The sequence below is a fragment of the Asterias amurensis genome, chromosome 7 (assembly GCF_032118995.1).
Source record: "Asterias amurensis chromosome 7, ASM3211899v1".
In the NCBI taxonomy this organism is placed as follows: Eukaryota; Metazoa; Echinodermata; class Asteroidea; order Forcipulatida; family Asteriidae; genus Asterias; species Asterias amurensis.
Window position 1 is genome coordinate 14,667,082 of NC_092654.1, and position 22,154 is coordinate 14,689,235.

At 40.2% G+C, this 22,154-nt stretch overlaps 1 protein-coding gene across 1 annotated transcript in view; it reads left to right on the forward strand.

Moving 5' to 3' along the window:
• The window catches only part of LOC139939300 (neurotrophin-3-like), a 50,219-nt gene that overhangs the window by 2,292 nt on the left and 25,773 nt on the right, over positions 1–22,154 (forward strand). The window contains exons 2-3 of the mRNA XM_071935062.1: positions 554–853; positions 18,022–18,221. Coding sequence (XP_071791163.1) covers positions 18,165–18,221 — 57 coding nt within the window. The 5' untranslated portion in view covers positions 554–853; positions 18,022–18,164. The remainder of the gene's footprint in view (positions 1–553; positions 854–18,021; positions 18,222–22,154) is intronic.

Below are 22,154 nucleotides of genomic sequence, written 5' to 3' on the forward strand. Positions count from 1 at the left end.
GGTTCGGTTGGAACCCTCTTCGTGGTCGTCGGTTTTTCTTTTCTTCAGACGAGACTATTAAGTTTTTTTCGCGCGAAAATGTTTGACTTTTACGATTTCAACACTGCCAGGTGTTCGCATGATGACTTTTGTTCTTTCGTGTATTTCACCCAAACTCCACCACCAGCAGACCAACAACATTGTTAAGTTCAACTTTGATATGATTGTAAATAGAATTCCTTCGGGTGTGTCATTTGAGCTTGTCCTCTTGGAATTACGACATAGCTGTAATACCAAGGCTATTGTTGCGGAATAAATTCTTTGTATATTATTGCACCCCAGTGGTCGTGTGGGCGATGGGTGCCGTAATGACTGCCGCTAGTCTCTGGGCTGATCCGTCAAACGACACCTGAAGCCAGTTCCAAACATCACTCAAAACTTCTACCCGAGTCTTTGATTAAAGTACAACTCGTTCACGGGCTTTTGGTCGCTGCACTCTCTCTTGTCATCAATAAATTGATTGATTTTAGAGTAAAATGTAACTGAACGCCTACAATCTGGAATGATTTTACAGGTTCGGGACGAAACAACGTGGTGAGGCGGTTTCGAAACAAGTCAATACGTGAGTTGCAGTTGCAGTGAACCGTTAAGTTGGAGCGAAGGGCGCCACCACTGTGGAATAGACGTGAACTCGGCTGTGGTTGTGATAATTGTTCCATAGCCCATGGTGGTAATTGCAAGTTCATTGCCACGGGTATTGCCTGGTACCAGTGTGAGATTTGGTGTTGAATAATCATCAAAGAGATCGACCACTTAAGTATTTTTTTCTGGAAAGGAAAACACCTTAAAGAACAAGATTTTACACGAAGAAGAGGTAAGTGTCTGATTATTTTACTGTTTTGTCCACGAATATTTATGCATCATGATGATAAAGTTACTGAGGGCAGTGTTTTACGAATCGGACAGCAAAACAAAGAAACTCGAATGTTCGAAAACGGACCGGAGCATTTATAGGCTTGCATGCATACAAACAAACGCACACACCGAAAGATAAATAATCCTTAATTGTTTCACGACAAATGCATATTAATGTTAGACTAAAGTTTTATTGCATAATAAGCTTGAGAAGTTTGCAATCCAAATTCTAAACTGTAAACTTGACACGTTTACTAAAAAATCAAACGCTTGACAAAACTGTTTCTCCTTGTTCTTTGCCCTCCTCGACTTTTGGATTGTGCAGTTTATGTATGAGATTCAGTTACAGTGGTCTGAAATTATTGCATAAATTCACTTCAAAGTCAACAATATTGACCAATATTGTCACGTACATCCTTGTGTATCCGTTGCCATAAATTATATATATTTTTTAATATCACGATATAATGTTGCAACTCTCAGTATTTATTTTGGCGTCGTCCACACAAAGAGCTTTGTTCTTCTCGCATCGTGAAAACTACTTAGAAATACATTCAAATCTTTATTTTGAGCGTTTTTCTGTGTGTTTTGTTTTGGCGAATTTTGTTCTTGTTGCTAGAAAAGCAATTTATATAGAACAAAGCTTTTCATCTCTCTTTGTCCTAGAAATACTGGCGTAACCAGCCCCCCCCCCCCACACACACACACACGTAGAACCGTTTAACATCTTGTTCACTACCCCCCCCCCCCCCCCCCGGAAAAAAAAAAGTAATTTAAAATGACAACACATAATAAAATAAAATAAATCAAAACACATTATTGAATAAAGTATACCGTTTACTTGTTTAAATAAACAAATAAATAAATTCACATACTAAAAACGCTAAAATAAATAAACAGAATAAGATGGGCGAAATGCACAAACACATTAAAACACAACACAACTACCATCTTTTTCACAGCAGAGCAACCCAAGTGAATTCTATAGCGGTGTTTGAGGAGAGGATTGGTTAGAACCGGTCTTTTTTACCGAATTTTAGTGGATAGTCAATTGTCATGGATAACAATTATTGCAAAATGTATGGAAGTAAATTAATGGTCTACTCAAAAATAGGTCTTACATCAGAGAATGTGGTATTAATCAGGCCCGATATTCTTCGCTTGATACGATCATTAATTCTCATAGGCAATAATTATTTTCTAGTTGTCTAATTAGATGAAATTATCTAAGTTAAAAATAACTTCATATAATGGATCAGTTTCTGTGTACAAATTTGACTAAAGATGTGGACGACTAATGACATTATGTGGCATTTAGGCGCGGTCTGTCGTGACTTTAAGTTTCCGTATCAAGGCCCTGGACCAATGGCGACAGCTCGTAATTCATAACTTCCTCTTAATTATCAATTGTTTCCGGCCAAGATATTAACCCGCCCCCGTGAACAAATCCAAACTAGGTCCATCCCAAAGAAGAAATGTTGGCACAATGAACTGACATTAAAGGCAGTGGACACTAATGGTAATTGAGACTAAATGGTCAAAGACTAGCCTTCACAGTTGGTGTATCTCAACATATGCATAAAGTAACAAACCTGTGAAAATTTGAGCTCAATCGGTCATCGAAGTTGCGAGATAATAATGAAAGAAAAAAGACCCTTGTCACACGAAGTTGTGTGCGTTTAGATGGTTGATTTCGAGACCTCAAGTTCTAAATCCGAGGTCTCGAAATCAAATTCGTGGAAAATTACTTCTTTCTCGAAAACTATGGCACTTCAGAGGGAGCCGTTTCTCACAATGTTTTATACAATCAACCTCTCCCCATTACTCGTCACCAAGAAAGGTTTAAAGCTAATAATTATTTTGAGTAATAACCAATAGTGTCCACTGCCTTTAATGAAAACTCTCCTATAAGCCGTGTTGTTTTGTTTTGTAAGGGACCATTAAGTCAAACCTGCTGGTAATTTTCAAGACGTGAAGGCATTGAAACTGAGAGCCCGTCTAATTTCTTTGATTTCATGTAATACCAATCTAGATATTGATGTTTTTATTATGTTATCTTGTTTTAAAGTACCGTTACTTTATTGTAACTATTACTCACTGTGTACAGCCCATAAGCATCCATCGTGAATCATCGCTTGTTGGCATGATATATCTGACAAAATGAAATTTCAACAGCTCAAAGGTCGCTTATCGGAAGCAACGTCTCACATTCAGATTTTAAGCTTCGAGAGATTTGTAACAAAAGACATTTGTGTCCCTTGTGAATCACAGTTGTTCATAGCAATAAGTAATGATGTGAGTGGAATAATTTTCTGATGCCACTGTGCACTGCATTAATTTATGCTCACTAAAACAAACTCAAGCAAACCCACCTTGAGCTGAGGGAGAACAATTTTCTTATCAGTGGCACAGTGCAATTCCGAAATGCAATTTTTATTTGTTCTTTTTATTAGGCGAGAAGATCTGGTTTAAACAAAATATTGTCTTTTCTTTTGCTTAATTTTCTGTACAAACTTCACCATTTCGAAGAAGCTTTCTCTCTCATGGCTTAAAACAATAAAAGTATTTATTGACTCGAACTCCCACTCCCAGTTCTGGCGCCTTCAGCCTTATCCCATCGGGTTCGCACTTAACCTATACGTAGAATACGAGGAACCTTCGAAGTAACCTAGTTATTAAAACCTCGTTACGTCATGAGGGGTCAGTCAACTTTTAATAGGCACGTCTGAAGGTGGATTGTGGATTATGGATTGTGGTTACGATTAGATCACTGCTACTGGGCGCCGAAACCAACAGCCAAAATATTAACAAAATAATATTTAGATTGGTCGTTTCGCTCACATGACAGTATTATACCAATAGAGGGCGCTTCTTAGTTGTGAAAGAGTGTGACGTCATTAATTATTGCAACTGTTCTATAACATAATGCTTTCCAAATTTTTGTAAGCTAATTGCGTAATGTTCTCTCGGGTTTTTACCTTATTCAAGCCAATTTAACGACACAATATTGCTTTGACTACCTTGTATACATTAGCTACACTCGTAAGGTCTCTATAATGTATCTTGGTTGTGACACTCGGGATTTCTTTGACTTATTTATTACGGAAAACGAGCTTAGTATTTTTCAACCAATGGTTATGGTTATACTTAGCAACGGCTAACTGTATCTCTCAGAACGAACGAATTCAATTTCAGGAAAGTCTAGCTCCAGAAGAATTTTGTGGTTGGGTTGGGTGATACGAGTTTGTGTGTCGACTCTTAATGAGTGCTTGTGCAAATCCATTTTCAATGTGTCGGTGCTGATTGATAACATTGTTTTTACACAGGTGTGAGGGAATATGTTTACCAACAAACTGTAATAGGCTGTTTTCAGACATGACAACAACCGATCTAATTATTGCTTTGAGGATGAAGCATTTTGTTGCACTATCAAATGTTTAAACCACAACCACTATTGGTACGGGAAATATTTAAATACGCAGTCTCTAGTCTTTGTTTGCGAGAAAGAAAAACATGAAATCTGGTTGTTTGTCCCGTGTAAAGTTCAGCGATAAATTAATATTAAAAAACAGCAGGTGGGTTTTTGTTTTTCACACCTCCCACGTGAGGCTAAAGACCCAAGTTAGTTTTTGTAATAATGTAACAAGTTTATACAACAATGACAGCCTCTTTGTTTGCTAAAAGTGATGTTTTTCCTTGACGCGAACGGGTTAAACACACACAAGTCAGTGTATAGGCAAATCGCTGTGTGGGCAGGAAACAAAAATGCCCCGGATCGCTTCTACTCAAGTTCAATGCCTAATAATATTAGTCTGTGTAAACCAGGCTATAAGTTGTATAGTTAGCACAGGTGAATCTTTGACGGAACCTTCAGGCTTTGCTCAATCTCTGCAACACAGCCCTGGGAACAAACACACGACTGGTATCAACACAACTCTGCCCTGTCCCCAACACTGGGTCTATCGTCACATTTTTATGATCTTTCAAAAATCAATAAACAAAATACCATGAATATATAGCGCAGTAACCTTTAGGTTGCACCGTAAATATCAGACGTGGCTCTGAGCGTATTAATCTAGGTAGGTCCATGCCCGGTGGCCAGTGCTCCGACAAGTCACGGAAATTATTTCTGGCTTGTGCAGATTTGGGAGGTCATCCAAACTGTTTTTGGCAGGAAAATTAAGGCGTAAAAAGCAAGATCGACCTATTTAAAGTGATCTGATTTATTAATTTTACGCCCACACTTTTTGAATACTTTATTGGAAGAAAATATGGAATAGTCGTGAGCTTGTGCGCATTCGCCACGAGGGAGAAATATTCACCCTTCAGTTCGGAATCTCACATTCAAGTTAGTGGGGAGAGTTGCAGCCTGCAGGGTATTATTGCTTTGCTGCTTGGCCCCTTGTTTTGCAACCGGGGGTGGGGGAGGGTGGAGGGGGGGGGGGGTAATTTAAAAAGGTCATTTCGATCTTGTGCAGAAGCAAAACAAAGAAATTCTCACTTATAATTGGTTAGAAGTCCCTCAGTAAACTTAACTAGTCGAATTTAGATGAGTTATAAATATACGCGTGGAAAGAGTAGGCCCTAAGTGTTCCGGTTTTAAATGTATGCCTACTTTCATTTAAGCATGTCAAAAGATTGTACCCAAACCATTGTTTTTTTTTAAACGTTCAATTTTGTTTAGTCATAGGTACATAATAATGCAACAGAGCTTACCTGCGCAAATTGCATTTCAAAAAGGTCGTAAACAGTGTAGCGTGTTTGAGATATCGCCGACAATCTGTATAGCAGTTGTGTCCACGCAGGAAGAATAATCTGTAATTGGATTACAACATTTGAAAATCCTTAGAATGGAATCGTTTCTCAAACTATTATTTCTTATCAACAGCTGCAGTGCTTCTTAACCATTAGTAAGATGTTATGGTCATTAATTTGTTTGAATAATTACCAACGCCCGCGCGGCTTCCCTTTATTTAAAAATAATTATGGAATTCAAATTGGAGTCTACTCGACTTTCGCTCCTGTACATATTTCATGGTGTTGTAGCTTTGCATACAACCACACAAAATCGCAGTCCTTATTTGAACTACTTGCAGACCATTTCCCAGAATTTAGCACACTTCAAGAAGAGACCCCATAGACACCTTTCATGCCAAGTCGTAAAACACCGGCGAGAATTTACGACAACCGACACACAAGTATGCCGAAACTGGAGTCGGAAAGAGGGGGTTAGTAGCTTCCACCAACGCGGTGGTTACCCCATTGTGGACATTCACCCATTTGGGAGAATAATGTTTACAACACCTGAATCGCTTTATTAATATATGTTTTACTTAATTAGAGATGAAAAGCAGTCACTGACATTAGGTGTCATTTATGTTCAATAGAGGGCGCTTTCTACGAAGTGAAAACTAAATAATTCAAGAACCGCTCTGGCTTCCCATGCTCGTGCTGCCATTCTGCTAACAATGAAACTTAAACCACCAAGCAAAACATAAACATAAAAAAATAAAGAAATATTTTATTAAGAAGGACACAAAACATCTGTGGATTTTTTTTTCATCTGTAAATAAATGTGTAGCGCCACCCCTTACTAATGTCAATACCTGGCACGGTACTATAATTTAATTTGAGTGCAAAGTTGCTGCACCGCAGCACCCATTCCCAAACGACAGCGTAGCAACACGAAGGCAAATCTTCACCTCTAATGTAATGAATGAGACGACACGCTACGGCATGACGTGATCGCAAAAAGCCAACCAATTTAGAGTGGAATTGTTCCATGTATGAGGTGCATGCCGGCCAAATTGTCGGACAACCTTAAAACGGTCTAGCACAACCTGAAATTTAATTACATGTTCATACAAAAATCTCACAAGAATAGCTACTGTGACGTAACCATGAGGCGATATTGACGTAACGCTGCCGAAGACTCACCTAGTTTTAATGAAGAACAGAAATAGATTCTTTTAAAGAAATTGACTTGCACTTTGGGGGTTTCAACTAACGTTTTAGTTGAAATATCACGCAGTTCATTCTATACAGCAGATGCAATTTAGGTTCTTTTGTCAATGTTTCCCATTGAAGGAGAACTCAGAGAGAATTGAGAATTAGACCTTGAAATTCCCATCGGGAGATAAAGGGTCTTTGAAAAGGGACTTATAACTGAGTAGAATTGCATGTTATCGAGCAGAACCTTAAGTAATTCAACATTGTCCGTATAAACCTCAAAGTTAAGTCCCTTATTTCGACGAGGGATCACAATTATTTATCCCTATCTCTAAGTAATTACTAGGTAACCCTGCTCCCGGATCAATTTAGGTACCCTCGTGAAGTCCAATTTAGGTACCCTCGTGAAGCTACATGGAGGCTGAAACAATGAAATCATACAGAATAGCAGATTTTTTTTTTAAAGTTAAACATGAAACAAAAATTATGTATATTTATAAACAATTTATTACAAATTAATAAAAGTTGAGACACTGTTTTATAATCCAACAAGCTGTAAAAATGAAAAAATGTAATTTTATAAAAAAATATTGATAATAGTCTAATTATTAATAATTACTATATTAAAAATCAATGTCAAAATCAGACCACTAAAAACGAAAAAAGGCTTGATAAAATACTTGATTAACTTATAGTATTAATGCCTGTAATATTTCACGATCAGGTGGTGATACAATGTCAAACCGTTTTTAGAGAGACTATCTGGGAACCTAGGAGGGGGTCAGGGAGGCATGAACGGCTTGCGAAAATATGCCACCTGTTGCCAACGGCTACCTCAGAAGCCAAGAGTTTCTTGAATTGAACCGATAAACAAGTTCTATGTATATAATTAACAAGATGCAATACTTAACATTTCCTAATTAAATGCGTTCGATTGTTGTCTGAGAAGCTTGTTTGTGCACTCTTGCCCCTCTTCGTCGATTGCCCCTGTCCAGCCAACCTTATGGCGGTATCGAAGCCATCCAAACCAAAGCCTCTGGTATTTTCTTTACCCAGGATAGTGAACCATGAAGTCCCCCTGTTGAGGCTAACCCTTGTGTTGAGACTCACCAGCGATTTTGAAGTGTTGGGAAGAAAGTTTCCAAGAACCCAATCGTTTAATTTCACGCCAAAAGTCACCCTCCCGGGTTCAGTTCTAAATATAGAATCGGTCAATGAAAAGCCATTCCTTTGTGAATATTCATATCTATAAGTACATCCACTTGGGAAGGCAAATGGGTCCTTATGTAAAACACCTGTCAATGTTTAACAAGAATTTTAACTTCAACTCACTGCTTCTGAGACAGCACTTTTTTATTCATAGTTGAAATATTTGCATATTTATTTTATGAAATTTGATGTCATATCTCAGAATTGAAAAACAAAAAAATCATACTCGGAAAAAAGTGCAACCTATTCTTGAAATGGGAAAAACTAAGGTCAACCCCCAAGATTACCCTCGTGATCCAAGATCGATTACTTATTTGGTTAACTAATTGAAACTGGAAGCCGGCTCCATTTACCCGAAAACAAAAAAATGGTGGGAAACCAACCCACCGCATGCTAACCGTTTTACTTAAGATATTGTTTGGGCGCGTGGATGACGTCACGATAAAGTCCAGAGGGGGGAACGCTCCTTATTGGTTCATTTGTTATTTGACGTCATTGCTTCTGTCAATTTAGCATAGGGACGCCAATGTGCCAATGGAGAGAGGAAAACGTCTTGTTATTGGTAGCGTATTTGAGCGGAAACTCTGGTTTGTCGTACTAATCGATTTAAGTCGATTCAGATGACAGGCCTGAAGCGTAATGTAGATGTGGATGACGTGTGGAATCAACTGCGTGTAACTGTTGAGCCGCGCCGTGTACTACAGGCAGGCATTATTGGCACAGGGATAGATTTCAATCCGATGAGTGGCTAATTTAGATTGACACCTGTAGAACGTTCTTGCACTTGAATGGAAACAACCGGGTACTCCATAAAACTTTTAACATTGAAACGTTTTTGATTTAAACAATTATGGAGAAAAAACTTTGATTTGTAACATTCCCGTCTTTTTAATTACAGATTATGTATCATAGTGGCTGGAGAAGATAGATTCGAAAGCTAAAAGGTTTACGTCTTAGTATCTGAGAAACAATCACTATTTGCTGAAGGCCTATGTACGTGAACAACAATTTTAACAAGCCCCTTGGAATAAAATGTGTCTGATTTGTTATGCTGAGCATTCAAATCAATTGCTGCGGGGCGACACCTTCGTTATAATCGTTATGCCACATGATTGCCTGATTATTTTTTTTTATAATAGGTAAAAAACGGGATGTTTTGCGGGATGATATGAACTGCGTTAGCACTTTACCCTAAGCTTTCCAGCTAATTTAAACTGATAGTGTTAAAAACATAATGTGATCTATATGATGTATAGTCCTTATTCAACACCTTGTCGCATGCCAATTGGATAATAAACTCCGCTGGTTTAAAAAAAAGATCAAGATGAATAAAGAGAGACCAATTCTGATTATAGCTTCTGGGGTATGCAAACACTTTATGAATAGTAAATACTGCTGTTGTTATTCGAGTGGCTGTGCTTTACCAAAGACGTCCTGTGGGCGATCATGCTGACGTATATTGCTTCTGAATTGTATTAAAACCGTTTGAGGAAGAAAAGCACAGCATCGCAGGCCGCAGGTTTTAGAGGAACCAGTTTTTTATATTAGAAATTTGTATTTATTTATTGACGAAGTGTTGTATTCCAGAGTGCCTGAAATAGATCAGGTGTTTGCTGCCTGGTTTGGTATAACAGAAAGAACTGACAGGCAAGGGTATCGGATGTGTAGTGCTTTGTAATTAAACAGCTCTTGTACAGGTAGATAAGACGTGGGAGTTTCCAGTCTGATATCATTTTTTCATCTTTTCGATTTCAAGAACTTGGAAAATTAGATCTGTGACTGGGTATTATTCCCAAACAGGGGAATATCCGCCTGAAATGATCAGTGTGTGGTTTATGTGTATTTGCAGAAGGCTGTATATTTAGACATTATTGTACATCTCTCAAAGGGGTCTGAAGACGCTTGCAACAGGACAAACTCGACATACAATTCTCGCGGTAGCTTGTGGGGGTGGGGCGTGTATGGGGAATTTTTGCGAACAAATTTCCCACATGTTTTAGTTTAATCAACTGCGACTGAAAAGAAAACCCCACCGAAGTTCTGAGGAAGGTGGTGACCCAATAGAGGAAAACTTTTTTTTTAAAAACAAGTCTTGAAAGTGGAAGGGTGAATTCAGATGACATTTTGTTAGCCAGTTTGTGTTGTTTTGATTATTGGTTGTTAATTTTGTTTTTCCCAACCGGGATCATATTTGTTATGCAGCCCCCTTCCCTGTTCGCAACAACTGCAACTCATCAACAAAACACGATTCTGTTGTCATATAAAATGTTTTTATTTTCGAAAGGGTGACAGAGACACGTAATCAGGTCAATCTGCAACAAAAATTGCTTTCATTAGAAGTGCGCAACAGCATATTAACTTGGGCACGATAAGTGCATCCTCTTCCCCTAGTTGAGCGCAAGAGTCCGTGGGTGGACGCTGCGTAGAGAGCGGTCGTGTTCTCGTTTACTCGCCGAGCCCTGGTGCTTCCATACCGTGTCCAAGTCACTGTTTACCTCGTACATTTGGGTTAAAGCAGTGTCACTATCTGGGACACATCAAATTCAATTTTTCAGACCGTACTGCTTGTACTTGTAATGCTCTTGTTTTTCTTGTGAGTGGACTCTGACTCACAACAAAATGAGGGTTGCCTTGAGTTATTACGCGACTGTAAAGTTCAATGTCGGTCCCTGTTATAGTGATTCTATATATAGGGATGATATACGAGTTGACGCTTCTTACATCTACTGTGATTTCAACATCTAGAGCCCTTATTGAACCATATAATTAAAATATCAAGGGTATACATACAAGGATGCCTGTTGGTGTGAATCTGTATATGTTACATACATCCTTACATCAGAGGCGATAACATTGCAGTTAACCTAATAATGTAAAAAGATGATAACATAAAAATGCATGTTTGTTATTATACGGGTTGAGGAAGTATATACCTATCTTAAATTCAAACTCCAGGATGCGGATTAGACTGACCCAGAATGTACTCACCCTGACTATGCATAAACACTGACCTAGCAATCCTGGTTAATCCGACCCACGGGTCAAGGTTAGACTATAATTGTATTGACCCCGTATTTCAGATGGGATTGAGCCAGACTCTAGGTCAAACGCAACCTTGGACTGACTCCACAGTTCAGAATCGCCCAGAAGTGCAGGTTAGACTGAATCAATCAGAAGAAAGACAAATTTGTCTTGAAGTCAGTGTTAGATTCTGAATTCAGGTTCGACTGATCCCGAAATCGAGGTTAGACTTTATTTCGGAATCAAGGTTAGACTGATTTCAGAATTCAGGTTAGCTGATCCCAGCATTCTGGTTACACTGATCCTGGAATCCAGGTTAGACTGAATCCGGAATCCTGGTTAGACTGATCCCGGAATACAGGGTAGACTGATTCCGGAATCGTTTTAAATCCAGGTTAGCCTGATCCAATCAAAAGGCTGATAAATTTGTCTCAACATCCGTGGTAGGTTCAGATCCCGCAACCCTGGTCCCGGATTCCGGGTAGATTGATCCTGACATCCAGGTTAGACTGATCCAGGAATCCAGGTTAGACTGATCGGAAATCCAGGTAAGACTGATCCAGGAATCCAGGTTAGCCTGATACTGGAATCCTGGTTAGACTGATCACGGAATCCAGGTTACACTGATCCCGGATTCCAGGTTAGACTGATCCCGGAATCCAGGTTACACTGGTCCCGGAATCCAGGTTAGACTGGTCCCGGAACCCAGGTTAAACTGATCCCGGATTCCAGGTTAGACTGATCCCGGAATCCAGGTTAGACTGGTCCCGGAACCCAGGTTAAACTGATCCCGGATTCCAGGTTAGACTGATCCCGGAATCCAGGTTATACTGATCCCGGAATCCAGGTTACCCTGATCCCGGAATCCAGTAAGACCATGGAGCTCCATGGTAAGACTGATTCCGGAATCCAGGTTAGATCGATCCCGGAACTCAGGTCAGGCTGACCAGAATACAGTTGTTTGACTGAACTTCGAATCCAGATTCCAGCTTAAACCGACCCTTCGGAATCTATACTAGACTTGACCAGTATCAAGGTCAGACCGACCCCAGATTCCCAGAAAGTCATCGTTCCCCTATACGCGTGTTGTATACCAGCTTCTCCGTAGCTAAACGAAGGACATTTTTTCCAAAGAATGTATTTTAAAAGAAAACCATGAAAATTTTCAACGTTTATAACTCAGTGCGAGAGCCAAATAATTTCTGTGACGTAGGTGTAAGACATACACACGTATAAGGTCGAACCTATAATAAATTAACCTATAATAAAAGTACATGTGAGTAAATACCTCGATACAAATCGAGCCCGTTATCAATGTCACATTGATGGTTATCGAATTGTTACAACTCAGTACAATGACCCAAACTCTAATAAACAACCCCCCTAGTGCGAGATGAACTTTACCTTCTCTTGATGAGAAACATTGACTCATACAAGAAGACGCTGTGGATGGAGAAGCAAGATGTAATACTAAAGCAAAAACAACGTCATTTGTTGTATCATCCTCAAACTAGAGATTCATTTGCAGTCTCTATCCTGTTTATCCCTTACACGCAGACAATTTTGGTGTGACTCATATTATTTGTGTCTTCTGTCTCCCTCAAGAAAAACCTCTTTAGCCGTAATTAATTGGGATGACTAGTTCCTGTCGTAGTTAATGTCAGCCAAATTATTGATGCCTTTTTGAAATATGCATGATAAGTCATAGAATAGTGTAGTACACAAGTTGTATTGTCTGATATGGGAGGCGGGATCGGATAATAACAGTTTCTTGGAACTTGTGATGAAGATTTTTACGAGGACTGTGGCAACTTTTAATTGTGAAACTTCCTGCAAATATTATGCCTCGATACTGTTAAGCGCAGAGCTTTAAAGCTAGGATAGATCTTTCCAATTTTAATCACAGTCTGTTTTTGGGCATACCAGATGGTCATCTTTGTCACCAACACCATCACCACCATCGACCCCAACACCACATCACCATCACCAACACCGCCACCAACACCAACACCACAAACAACAACACCAACGCCAACACAAATACCACCAACAACAACACCACCGACATCAATACCAGCACAACCAACACCATCGACACCACAGGGACACCAACACCAACACCAACACCAACACCAACACCAACACCAACACCAACACCAACACCAACACCAACACCAACACCAACACCAACACCAACACCAACACCAACACCAACACCAACACCAACACCAACACCAACACCAACACCAACACCAACACCCTCACAAACACGAATACCACCACCAACAGCAACAGCAACACCAATACCACCCACGCCAACGCCAATACTAACACCACCACCATCACCACCACCACCAACACCACCAACAACACAACATCAGAAGGGCTCCAAAAGCAGCTCAACTACCCTCAAACCCTTACAAACGCACTTCATCCTAAATTATGACCTAAGCAACCACCATCAAATCTGACCACTGGCACCACCACCGACAGCACCACCCAACGACCCCAATACGGACTTGCCAAATATCAGCAAATCGGACCAGTTACCCCCTCCCCCATCACTGATCACCAGTACCAGGAAACTCCTTCGACCACTCAAATACTAAGTGCTACCCACAAACAAACGTCACCAACAAGTGTTAGATCCAAATGTTGTACAAGCACCCCTCCCCCACATAATCCACCTGTTGTGGCAATGGACTCACAGCCCCCCCGTAACTTACTCTATTTGCATCCATTGTCTCAGCTCATGAAAACAGAATGTACCTCAAGACAATACCACAATGGATATTTATAGGCCCTCTCAAGTTGTTTATAATGTTCGTCTTGTTTTACATTGCCACCATGACAAAATGACGTAGGAATTGAGATGAACAAATACTAATTTTAAGAATCATACGTGGGTATAGGCGAAGAATTGTCATCATTAAAATCATCATCATAAAAACGTATTCTGAGGGACTCTGTAAACTTCTTATTTTTATCACATCGTCTTTATTGCGTAAGGGCTGTTTCCTTGAATTTAGTCTAAACCCGTGCCCACTCGGCAGACTGAACAAAAGTTACAACCTCTGTACGATGGCAATTGTGCTAATGGTTCTCGAACATTGTTAGAACAAGTTTGATCTTTGGAAGTTTTCTTCCGGGAGTAGATCGCCTCGTTTGGTTCATGAGGGGGCGATTGAGACGCACTGTCATCTCTTCTTCTGTCTCCCGAGGACTAGTCCATTCTCATAGCTATAGGTCATCCCATACAGCCTTTCAAAGATAACTACTTCCATCAATTCGACCGATGTCTGCAAACACCGGTCATGTAAACGTGGGCTATAATGTACACCAATCGGGACACGCACTTGGGAGGTTCATTTAATAGTGTGTGCGCTTTCTGCTCATTTTCCTGCCTGTTGATTTTGCAAAAGAGAAACAGTACCCATTGAAGTTCTTATAAAGGTTCCCAAATTTGCGATGGTTTGGGCAGGCGGGGTGTCTCAAGTCCCCCTCAACCAACTCAAACCCTGACATAGCCTTTATCCATACTATCATGCCTTTTAAGAGTTCTAAAGGGAGTCATTGCTTCGTCCTTCGAATGGGACGTAAAGCCGTTGGTCCCATGTGTTGTGCAACGCATGTAAAATAACCCAGTGTATTTATCGAAAAGAGCCTTACCTTACAAGGTGCTACATAATAATATTGGGTCTCAGAATTTATCCCTGCATCTTTCTGAAAGTTTGTTAATAAAAATATACTCAGCACCTTGAGTACCTTGCTGGGTAGATACGTGTGCAATGTAGGACTTCGATTTTATTATTATTATTTGTCTTCATATTTAATACTACTGTTCAATTAGTCATAACAAAGGGAATACAGATCGAGATCGGAATTCCGCGCAAATCTCTCTAGGTCAATGTGGTGTCTTGCCCCTTTAACACAATCAGGTCATTGGTCAAACCACACACATCACCATGTTACCGCATAAAACGCATATTTTCGTGACGTAGTCTGAAGACGATAAGGTTCGTGCTCGCATGAAAGGATGCCTTCATCCTACATCCCTCTTTCTTGAAGTATAAAGACAACAATAGTTGGGTATGATACCCGTGTAGAGTAAAGCTCTGCATCCTCCTCAAGACATGACCGTGGCATTGATACTAAGATGGTCGAGAGCCCTTGAACTTTACATTCACGACTCTACTGCGCTAATGATTGAATATAGTCTGAGGGACAATCGAGTATCCCATTGACATCCCCCGTGTATACCCATTCAACCTCGTTGTATTGCACGAGTGTGTTTGGATGCCATTTTGGAGCTTATTAGACTTCGTGGGCCTAAGTACGGTACCCAGTGAAGTGGGTGAAATGAGAAGGTTTGCAGTGTGTCGATTTCCGCAAAATAAGTCGTTGAATTCGCATGCCCTTTGCAGTTTTTCTTTTTACAAAAACTGATTTTAAATAATATTGTTTGTTTACCCATAGAACTATAGGACAGCTTGCTCTAGGTATACCAAGTGATCTAACCAACCTCGTTGTAATGCACGAGTGTGTTTGGATGCCATTTGAAGCCTTGAAGACTTCATGTACGGTACCCAGTGAAGTGGGTGAAATGTAAACAAAAAAAACAGTGAAGTGGATGAAATGTGTTGATTTCCGCATAATAAGGCGTGAATGCGCAACGGCCTTTGTGGGTTTCCACAAAACAACACTTATTTTAAAAAAATGCTGTGTACCCATAGAACTAAAGGAACAGCTTACCTTGTACACCCAGTGATCCAACCAACCTCGTTGTATTGCAAGAGTGTGTTTGGATGCCATTTTGGAGCTTAGGAAACTTGATTGGCTTAAGTACGGTACCCAGTGAAGTGGGTGAAATGAGAAGGTTTGCATTGTGTCGATTTCCGCATAATAAGGCGTTGAATGCACATCGCCCTTTCAGATAAAAAAGAATATTACAAAAATTGGCTCTGATAAACGGCTTGATCTAGGTATACCTAGCGATCCATCCAACCTCAGGGCAGCTTGCTCTATAGGTACAACCTCGTTGTAAGGCACAAGTGTGTTTGGATGCCACTTAAGCCTCGGAGAATTCATTTACGGTACCCAGTCAAGTGGGTGAAATGAGAAGGTTTGCATTGTGTCGATTTCCGTAAAGTAAGTCGTTGAATGCGCAATGCCCTTTGCATTTTTTTTACAAGAACTGATAACAGGCTCTGAGATTGGTTAAATGGTCTTTCAGCGATATATCTTTCAACTCATCTCATTGCTTTATTTAGTAATTAAACATTGCCGGATTGATTGATTTAACCCTAATAATTTTTACAACACCCTTCGTTAAAGGGCGGTAGGCAGCTTGCTTTAGTATCAAAATACTGTGCCAATGACCTTTGGTCTTATAGTCGGATCAAATTAACCCGGATCACGGGCCTCTGAGGGTCTGTTCAAATTTAAGGTCAGGCTGACTCAAAACCGTGTCAAGCTGACCCGAAACTGTGTCAAACTTATCCGAAACTGGGTCAAACCGACCCGAAACTGAGTCAACCTGACTAAAAACTGGGTCAAACTGACCCAAATCTGGGTCAAACTGACCCGAAATAATCTAATTAACCTAACTTTTAAAACTAGTTTCTGAGTTAGGATCCGAGTAAATTCTGGACCAGTAGTTTTTAGATGGTATTTTGCATGCATTGTTTCGAATCCCGATGCTGTCCACGTGCCCGAATTGGACAAAACGCGTGATAACTGCACAGTGAGACGACTTTGAGCGTATTTTAGAATATTACAGCACTGAGCCAACCTGATCCCTCGTCATGGTGTGGTTTTACATTCGTTCGTCAACTCGACCTTTCTTAACAGAGCCCGCAAAACAATTGTATGAAATTAACTCTGTGGGCCATATAGTCAAACTTTAAGAGACGAGATCATTGTTGCCCTTAAACCCAGCCTGACTAAGAAATGGGTGAAATTGACATCAAACGCCAACAAGCCAAAGCAAATGTCGCACCAGCGGTTGTCATTAGATTTTTCCAACCTACTTTCTCGTAATAAATAACTTTCACGCGCATTTCGTCTGCATGCAGTGATCAGTGTGAGTGCAATTAACACACTTTGTACAACCGCTTGGAATCACAATTTACCAAAGAGACATCATTGTGTACGAAAGGTCAAGAATATTCAAGTTGAACATTAAAAGGTCCATGTGTCTTTAATAGTAAAGGATTACACGAGGTGTCACTAATGGGCGCTCTTCGCAAGGTGGTGGGTCCAAGTTCTTCGATTGTCAAGCTCTCTTTTCTTTCTCTCTAACTATCTGAGCCGGCTTGACATTTGAAGAGGGGGGACTTTCTGTACCGGTCCTCGATCTTCGACTTCCTCAATCAGCCGTAAGCCAAGCAACCTGAATGGGTGGATACTCAACCCCGATATCACAGCAGTACTCGGGAGAACGTGGGTGGCTTGAAGAACGTGGCGCCACAAACGTCTTCTCTATTTAATATAAACATATTCTTTTTCAAAAAAATCGCTCCATTTCTGTTTCTTGGGCGAGATGAAATTAATTCCGCCACTGACACATACAGCATGCGCAGAATTGGCACGGCGAGAATATTGAATGTGACGTCATCCTCTCCAGTCTATTTTTAGCCATCACTCCGTTTCTAATATTAAAACAGTCACGATAATTTGGTTGTATATAAACGGCTGGCATACGGCGGGCAGCGCTACAGTTGATCATTGAATGCAATCAGCATCGTCCAACTCACTCATTCATACACCGTGCGATTAAACCCTCTGTCGATACACAACTCTTGTCATCGGGGGAAAAAGGAGCCACACACCACATGTCTACTCTCTGTTTGAAGCCACACGTCGCCAAGGTACAACTGATGCGTCGTTATGGCAACGTTATCAGCCAATAATATTGCTGTTCCTTTCCTTTTTGTTTTGTTGCTTAAGACAAGTCGGTGATGGACTTTGCTGGTATGCTTGGTGGTGTTGGATCTGCTCCTATAATAGAGTGCTTCAGCCAGAGTGGTATCTCCCGTAGAAAAGAAGTACACCCTCACTTTAAGCTGTGAATTGTACGTGAGGTAGACGAGATGGCTCCGTGTCGCCACATACGACTGGCTGACTTGATGGGGGAGACTGGCCAACAGGTGAGCAAACTTTACTCAATCTATAGTCCTAATCTAGTCCGTGTAAATAGTACCATTTCAACCAATACGCATACTGCTCAGCTCAAACGTATTGAGAGAAAAACAGGGGGGCAGTATGAGTAGAGGAAAAACAGTTCACTGTACTTGTCCTATTTGAAAAAAGAAAAAAACCTGAAATCATTTCGTATTGCTTGCGGGGAAATTCGTGTGAAGACGGACAAATCCTATAAGTTGCCTGCTTTCAACAAGTCTGACAAACATTGTCAGGGTCGGCCAAGTTTTTGATCTTGATATTCATTTTATACATACACTGCCTGTTGATGAATCTGATGTACACGTGTTACACATAATAATGATCATGATGATGTTCGTAATATAGCGTGTGACACTAGTCACGCTTGGGGGAAAACAAGTTATATATTATAATCGACAGATTATGACGAGGGCTTCCTTTTCAGTTAAACATCTGGGCTTGGCTGGTGAGTAGTGAGACGGTTTAGATACTACTGATTGAAACGTTAAAGTCAAGGACACTGTGATTCCCCTATCCCCTTACTACTGCAAGAGGCTCAGCCTGTATGGGATGTATCTGGAACAGCTCATCCCTATAATTTACATTTTCTCTGCACGACCAGTCATTGTTTTTTATATTTATGATATAGAACTGTAATTGAAAACCGAACAAATCCATACCACAAGAACTGGTTTTTTTTCTGCACCAGGGGTTGGAACTGGGTAGGGAATAGACTTGTGGACAAGTCGTACCGCGGCATGCAGGACATTCACGACTTGTCAACAAGTCTAGGTAGGGAACAATACTTGACTTGTTAACTGTATGATAATGCAATTTGTTTTTACCCGTAAGCCGATTTGTATTAAGCACTATAAACTCAGCACTTTCCGAGTGTGAAATAAACATAGGCAAGTCACTCGGGTGGGTTTCGAACCTACGACCTTTGCATTGCTAGAGCAGTTGTCCTACCACTAGACCACCTGGTGGCTAGATGATAATGCACGACCAGAAGCGAAACAGACAGAGCGTGAACAGAAATATACGTTGTCGTTCGTCAATGCCTAACCACACATGTTTTAACGATCATTTTCACAAGTCTACACGTGTTATAAGATTGCATTTATTGGATACATCTGCAACAGACTTCACGAAATGCAAGAATTGATTCTATCTCGAGTTAGGACGAGTAACCCATCTTAAATTTAGGATGAGTTCAATGCGTCCTAACATTTTCGGATGCGGAACTGATCTCGTCCTAAGTTAGGCAGAGCTTGGTGAAATCGACGGCAATAGCGATTGAACTTTTGTGTATGTATCTTCTTTCCTTGACGCGGTAGCCCCTTTAGTACCCTCTGAATCACCCCCTGATTCTCTATTATACGAGCCCCCAGTGTTGAACCAAAATCACTCCCCAGAGTACAAGTAGTTATCTAAATTGTACATATATCTCAGTTTCATCACTCATGTTGCGTGCAGAAACAGGATGGATCTTGCCCCAAGTTGCTTTCTGCACATAGGTCAAAGCGATGACTTCAAATTGATAGCTTGGGGGTAAGGGCCGGAAGGGGACGGGTGTGTTTTTTCCACTAGATAGTTGTAGGACAGAAGGATAGCAAATTCACGGTTGACACACAGCATCAAGTTAACAAGTGTTCTCTGTAACCTTAATGCAAAATACCAAGTTATACCCTTAACAGTCAACTCGTTTTTCAGGAAACATTTCCGACAGGCCTAAATCGCTTTAGTTTAATGTCTTGATCAGTAAAACACTTTAATCTCTTATCCATGGCCGACGGAACATCCCCCCACCCCCGTGTTTGACATTGAAGCGTTTAGTTTCGAACGAATAGAACAGCCTCGTTCGGTATATCGCACTTCAGTTCAGTGTCTGTGCTTGAGGCTCGTTTAATAAATAAAATGGTACTTTACTGCAATCAAAGTGGCCTGTCGTATGGAAACTAGAATGAAACTTACAATATTTATAATATGTTTAACATTCGTTATTTGGAACGGAACAATTTACGTTTATGGGTTCGGTTTGTTTTCTTCGTTGCATGTCTTTATTAGGGCTGTTGTTTCATGATAGCAGTTCAGTCAAAATGTTGTTATGTATGCATTCGAATTGCTTTTCATATTTTCATTTCTTTTTCAATAATTATCTTTCTTGGCCGGCTCTTGACTGATTAGACTTAAATAACTGTATTCGTTTATAATTCTCCCTTTTTATTGAAACAAATAATATTGATGTTGATTGATTTGAGTTGAGTTTCAAGTGCTCCAAATGCGACTCTAAGTGGAAATACAGTTTCAATACAAGTGTATTGATTATAAAAAATGTTCTTATAACAGCAAAATATTGAGCTTTTGAGAAAGTACTATTATTATCAGAATTGGCGATGTGCTTGATCTCTTACTTGCACCATGCAGACATTGTTCGAAACACTTGGTTAATTTGTTTGGTCCGGAAAAGGGTCAACAAACTTGTACATTCTGCGTTTAGGCGGGAACGTGTCAGGGGCTTCCGGGTTTTCAGTGGAATCCAAACTGTTGTTTTCCAACCCCACCCTCCTGCCTGACGCGTTGACAGCATGTCCTATTAGGCTTTAGGTAACACGGGATAGTGTCTGTCCACACCCTGGTCTGCAACTTCTTCTTAGAATCCCTAGTGTAACTTACCCCCATGTGAATACACCCTAAAGTTGAAGAGGCTCAGTGTTGCAGTCACTGTGTGGGCATTCCTTTGTGCCATACACCCGAGGAAAATCATATTTACCAACACTGCAAAACACTGTGTGGACGTATTCAAGTCCACATATTGTATCAAAAATCCCTACATTATACGACTTTTTTTTCTGTTCTCATGTTCACACTTCGTATGTAATGCTTGCATGAACTAAAATGGTAGTCGGAAATGAGCACGTAATGACGGGCGGTGTGTAGGGGGCTTACGTGAAGGCCCTTGTGGGGTATTTTTGTGCAGTTGAACAATGGACTCCACAAAGTCTTTCTTTGTTCAACTTGGACCACACTGAGTAATTTGGGGGGGGGGGTCAATCCATTGTTAACATTTGATTCCCTTTTCTAAGGAATTTCTTTCTGTTGGGTGCAAGTTAAACACAAAAAATCTTCTGTGAAGTATTGTTTTACTGTGTGAATGACCCCACACCTGTACACATTATCTGGTTACTTAGACACAATGGGAGCAATGTCCAGGAATTCCAATGGCACTGGTATGTACTACACACAGGGGAATTCCTAAAGAATGTTGATGACAATAGAGGAACATTCAAGGGGACCTCATATAAATAATGTGGATATACTATGATTTTTGGTTGACGATTCGATATGAACAAAATGGATCCCTTTGTTTTGAGCTACCGAGAACGTACTCGGAGCTCGAAACCAATGAGGACGTCGCTAAACTGTCTTAACAAAGAGAGAACAAAGAACAGTCCTGAACTTAACGGAGCTGCAAGCATGTGTGTGATATGAGGGTTGCTGTTGTGTGTGTTTTGTGTGTTTTTGTTTGTTACTAGGTTGTTTGTTACTAGGTTGTTTGTTTGTTTGTTTGTTTGTTTGTTTGTTTGTTTGTTTGTTTGTTTGTTTGTTTGTTTGTTTGTTTGTTTGTTTGTTTGTTTGTTTGTTTGTTTGTTTGTTTGTTTGTTTGTTTGTTTGTTTGTTTGTTTGTTTGTTTGTTTGTTTGTTTTATACTATTAGCTATGTGATGTTCTGAGTGTCATAAGTTAAACACATGCTGATGTTTAGAATAAAGTTTTTACAACCAAATTAATTGTGAAAAGTGGATATTTTACTGAAAACAAACATATCAGGAAACACACAGCAACTTGTGGGGCAAGCACTATCATCAAACAAAATTTAACTCGCACGGATGTCAAGGACAAAAATAGTGTTTTCCTCCT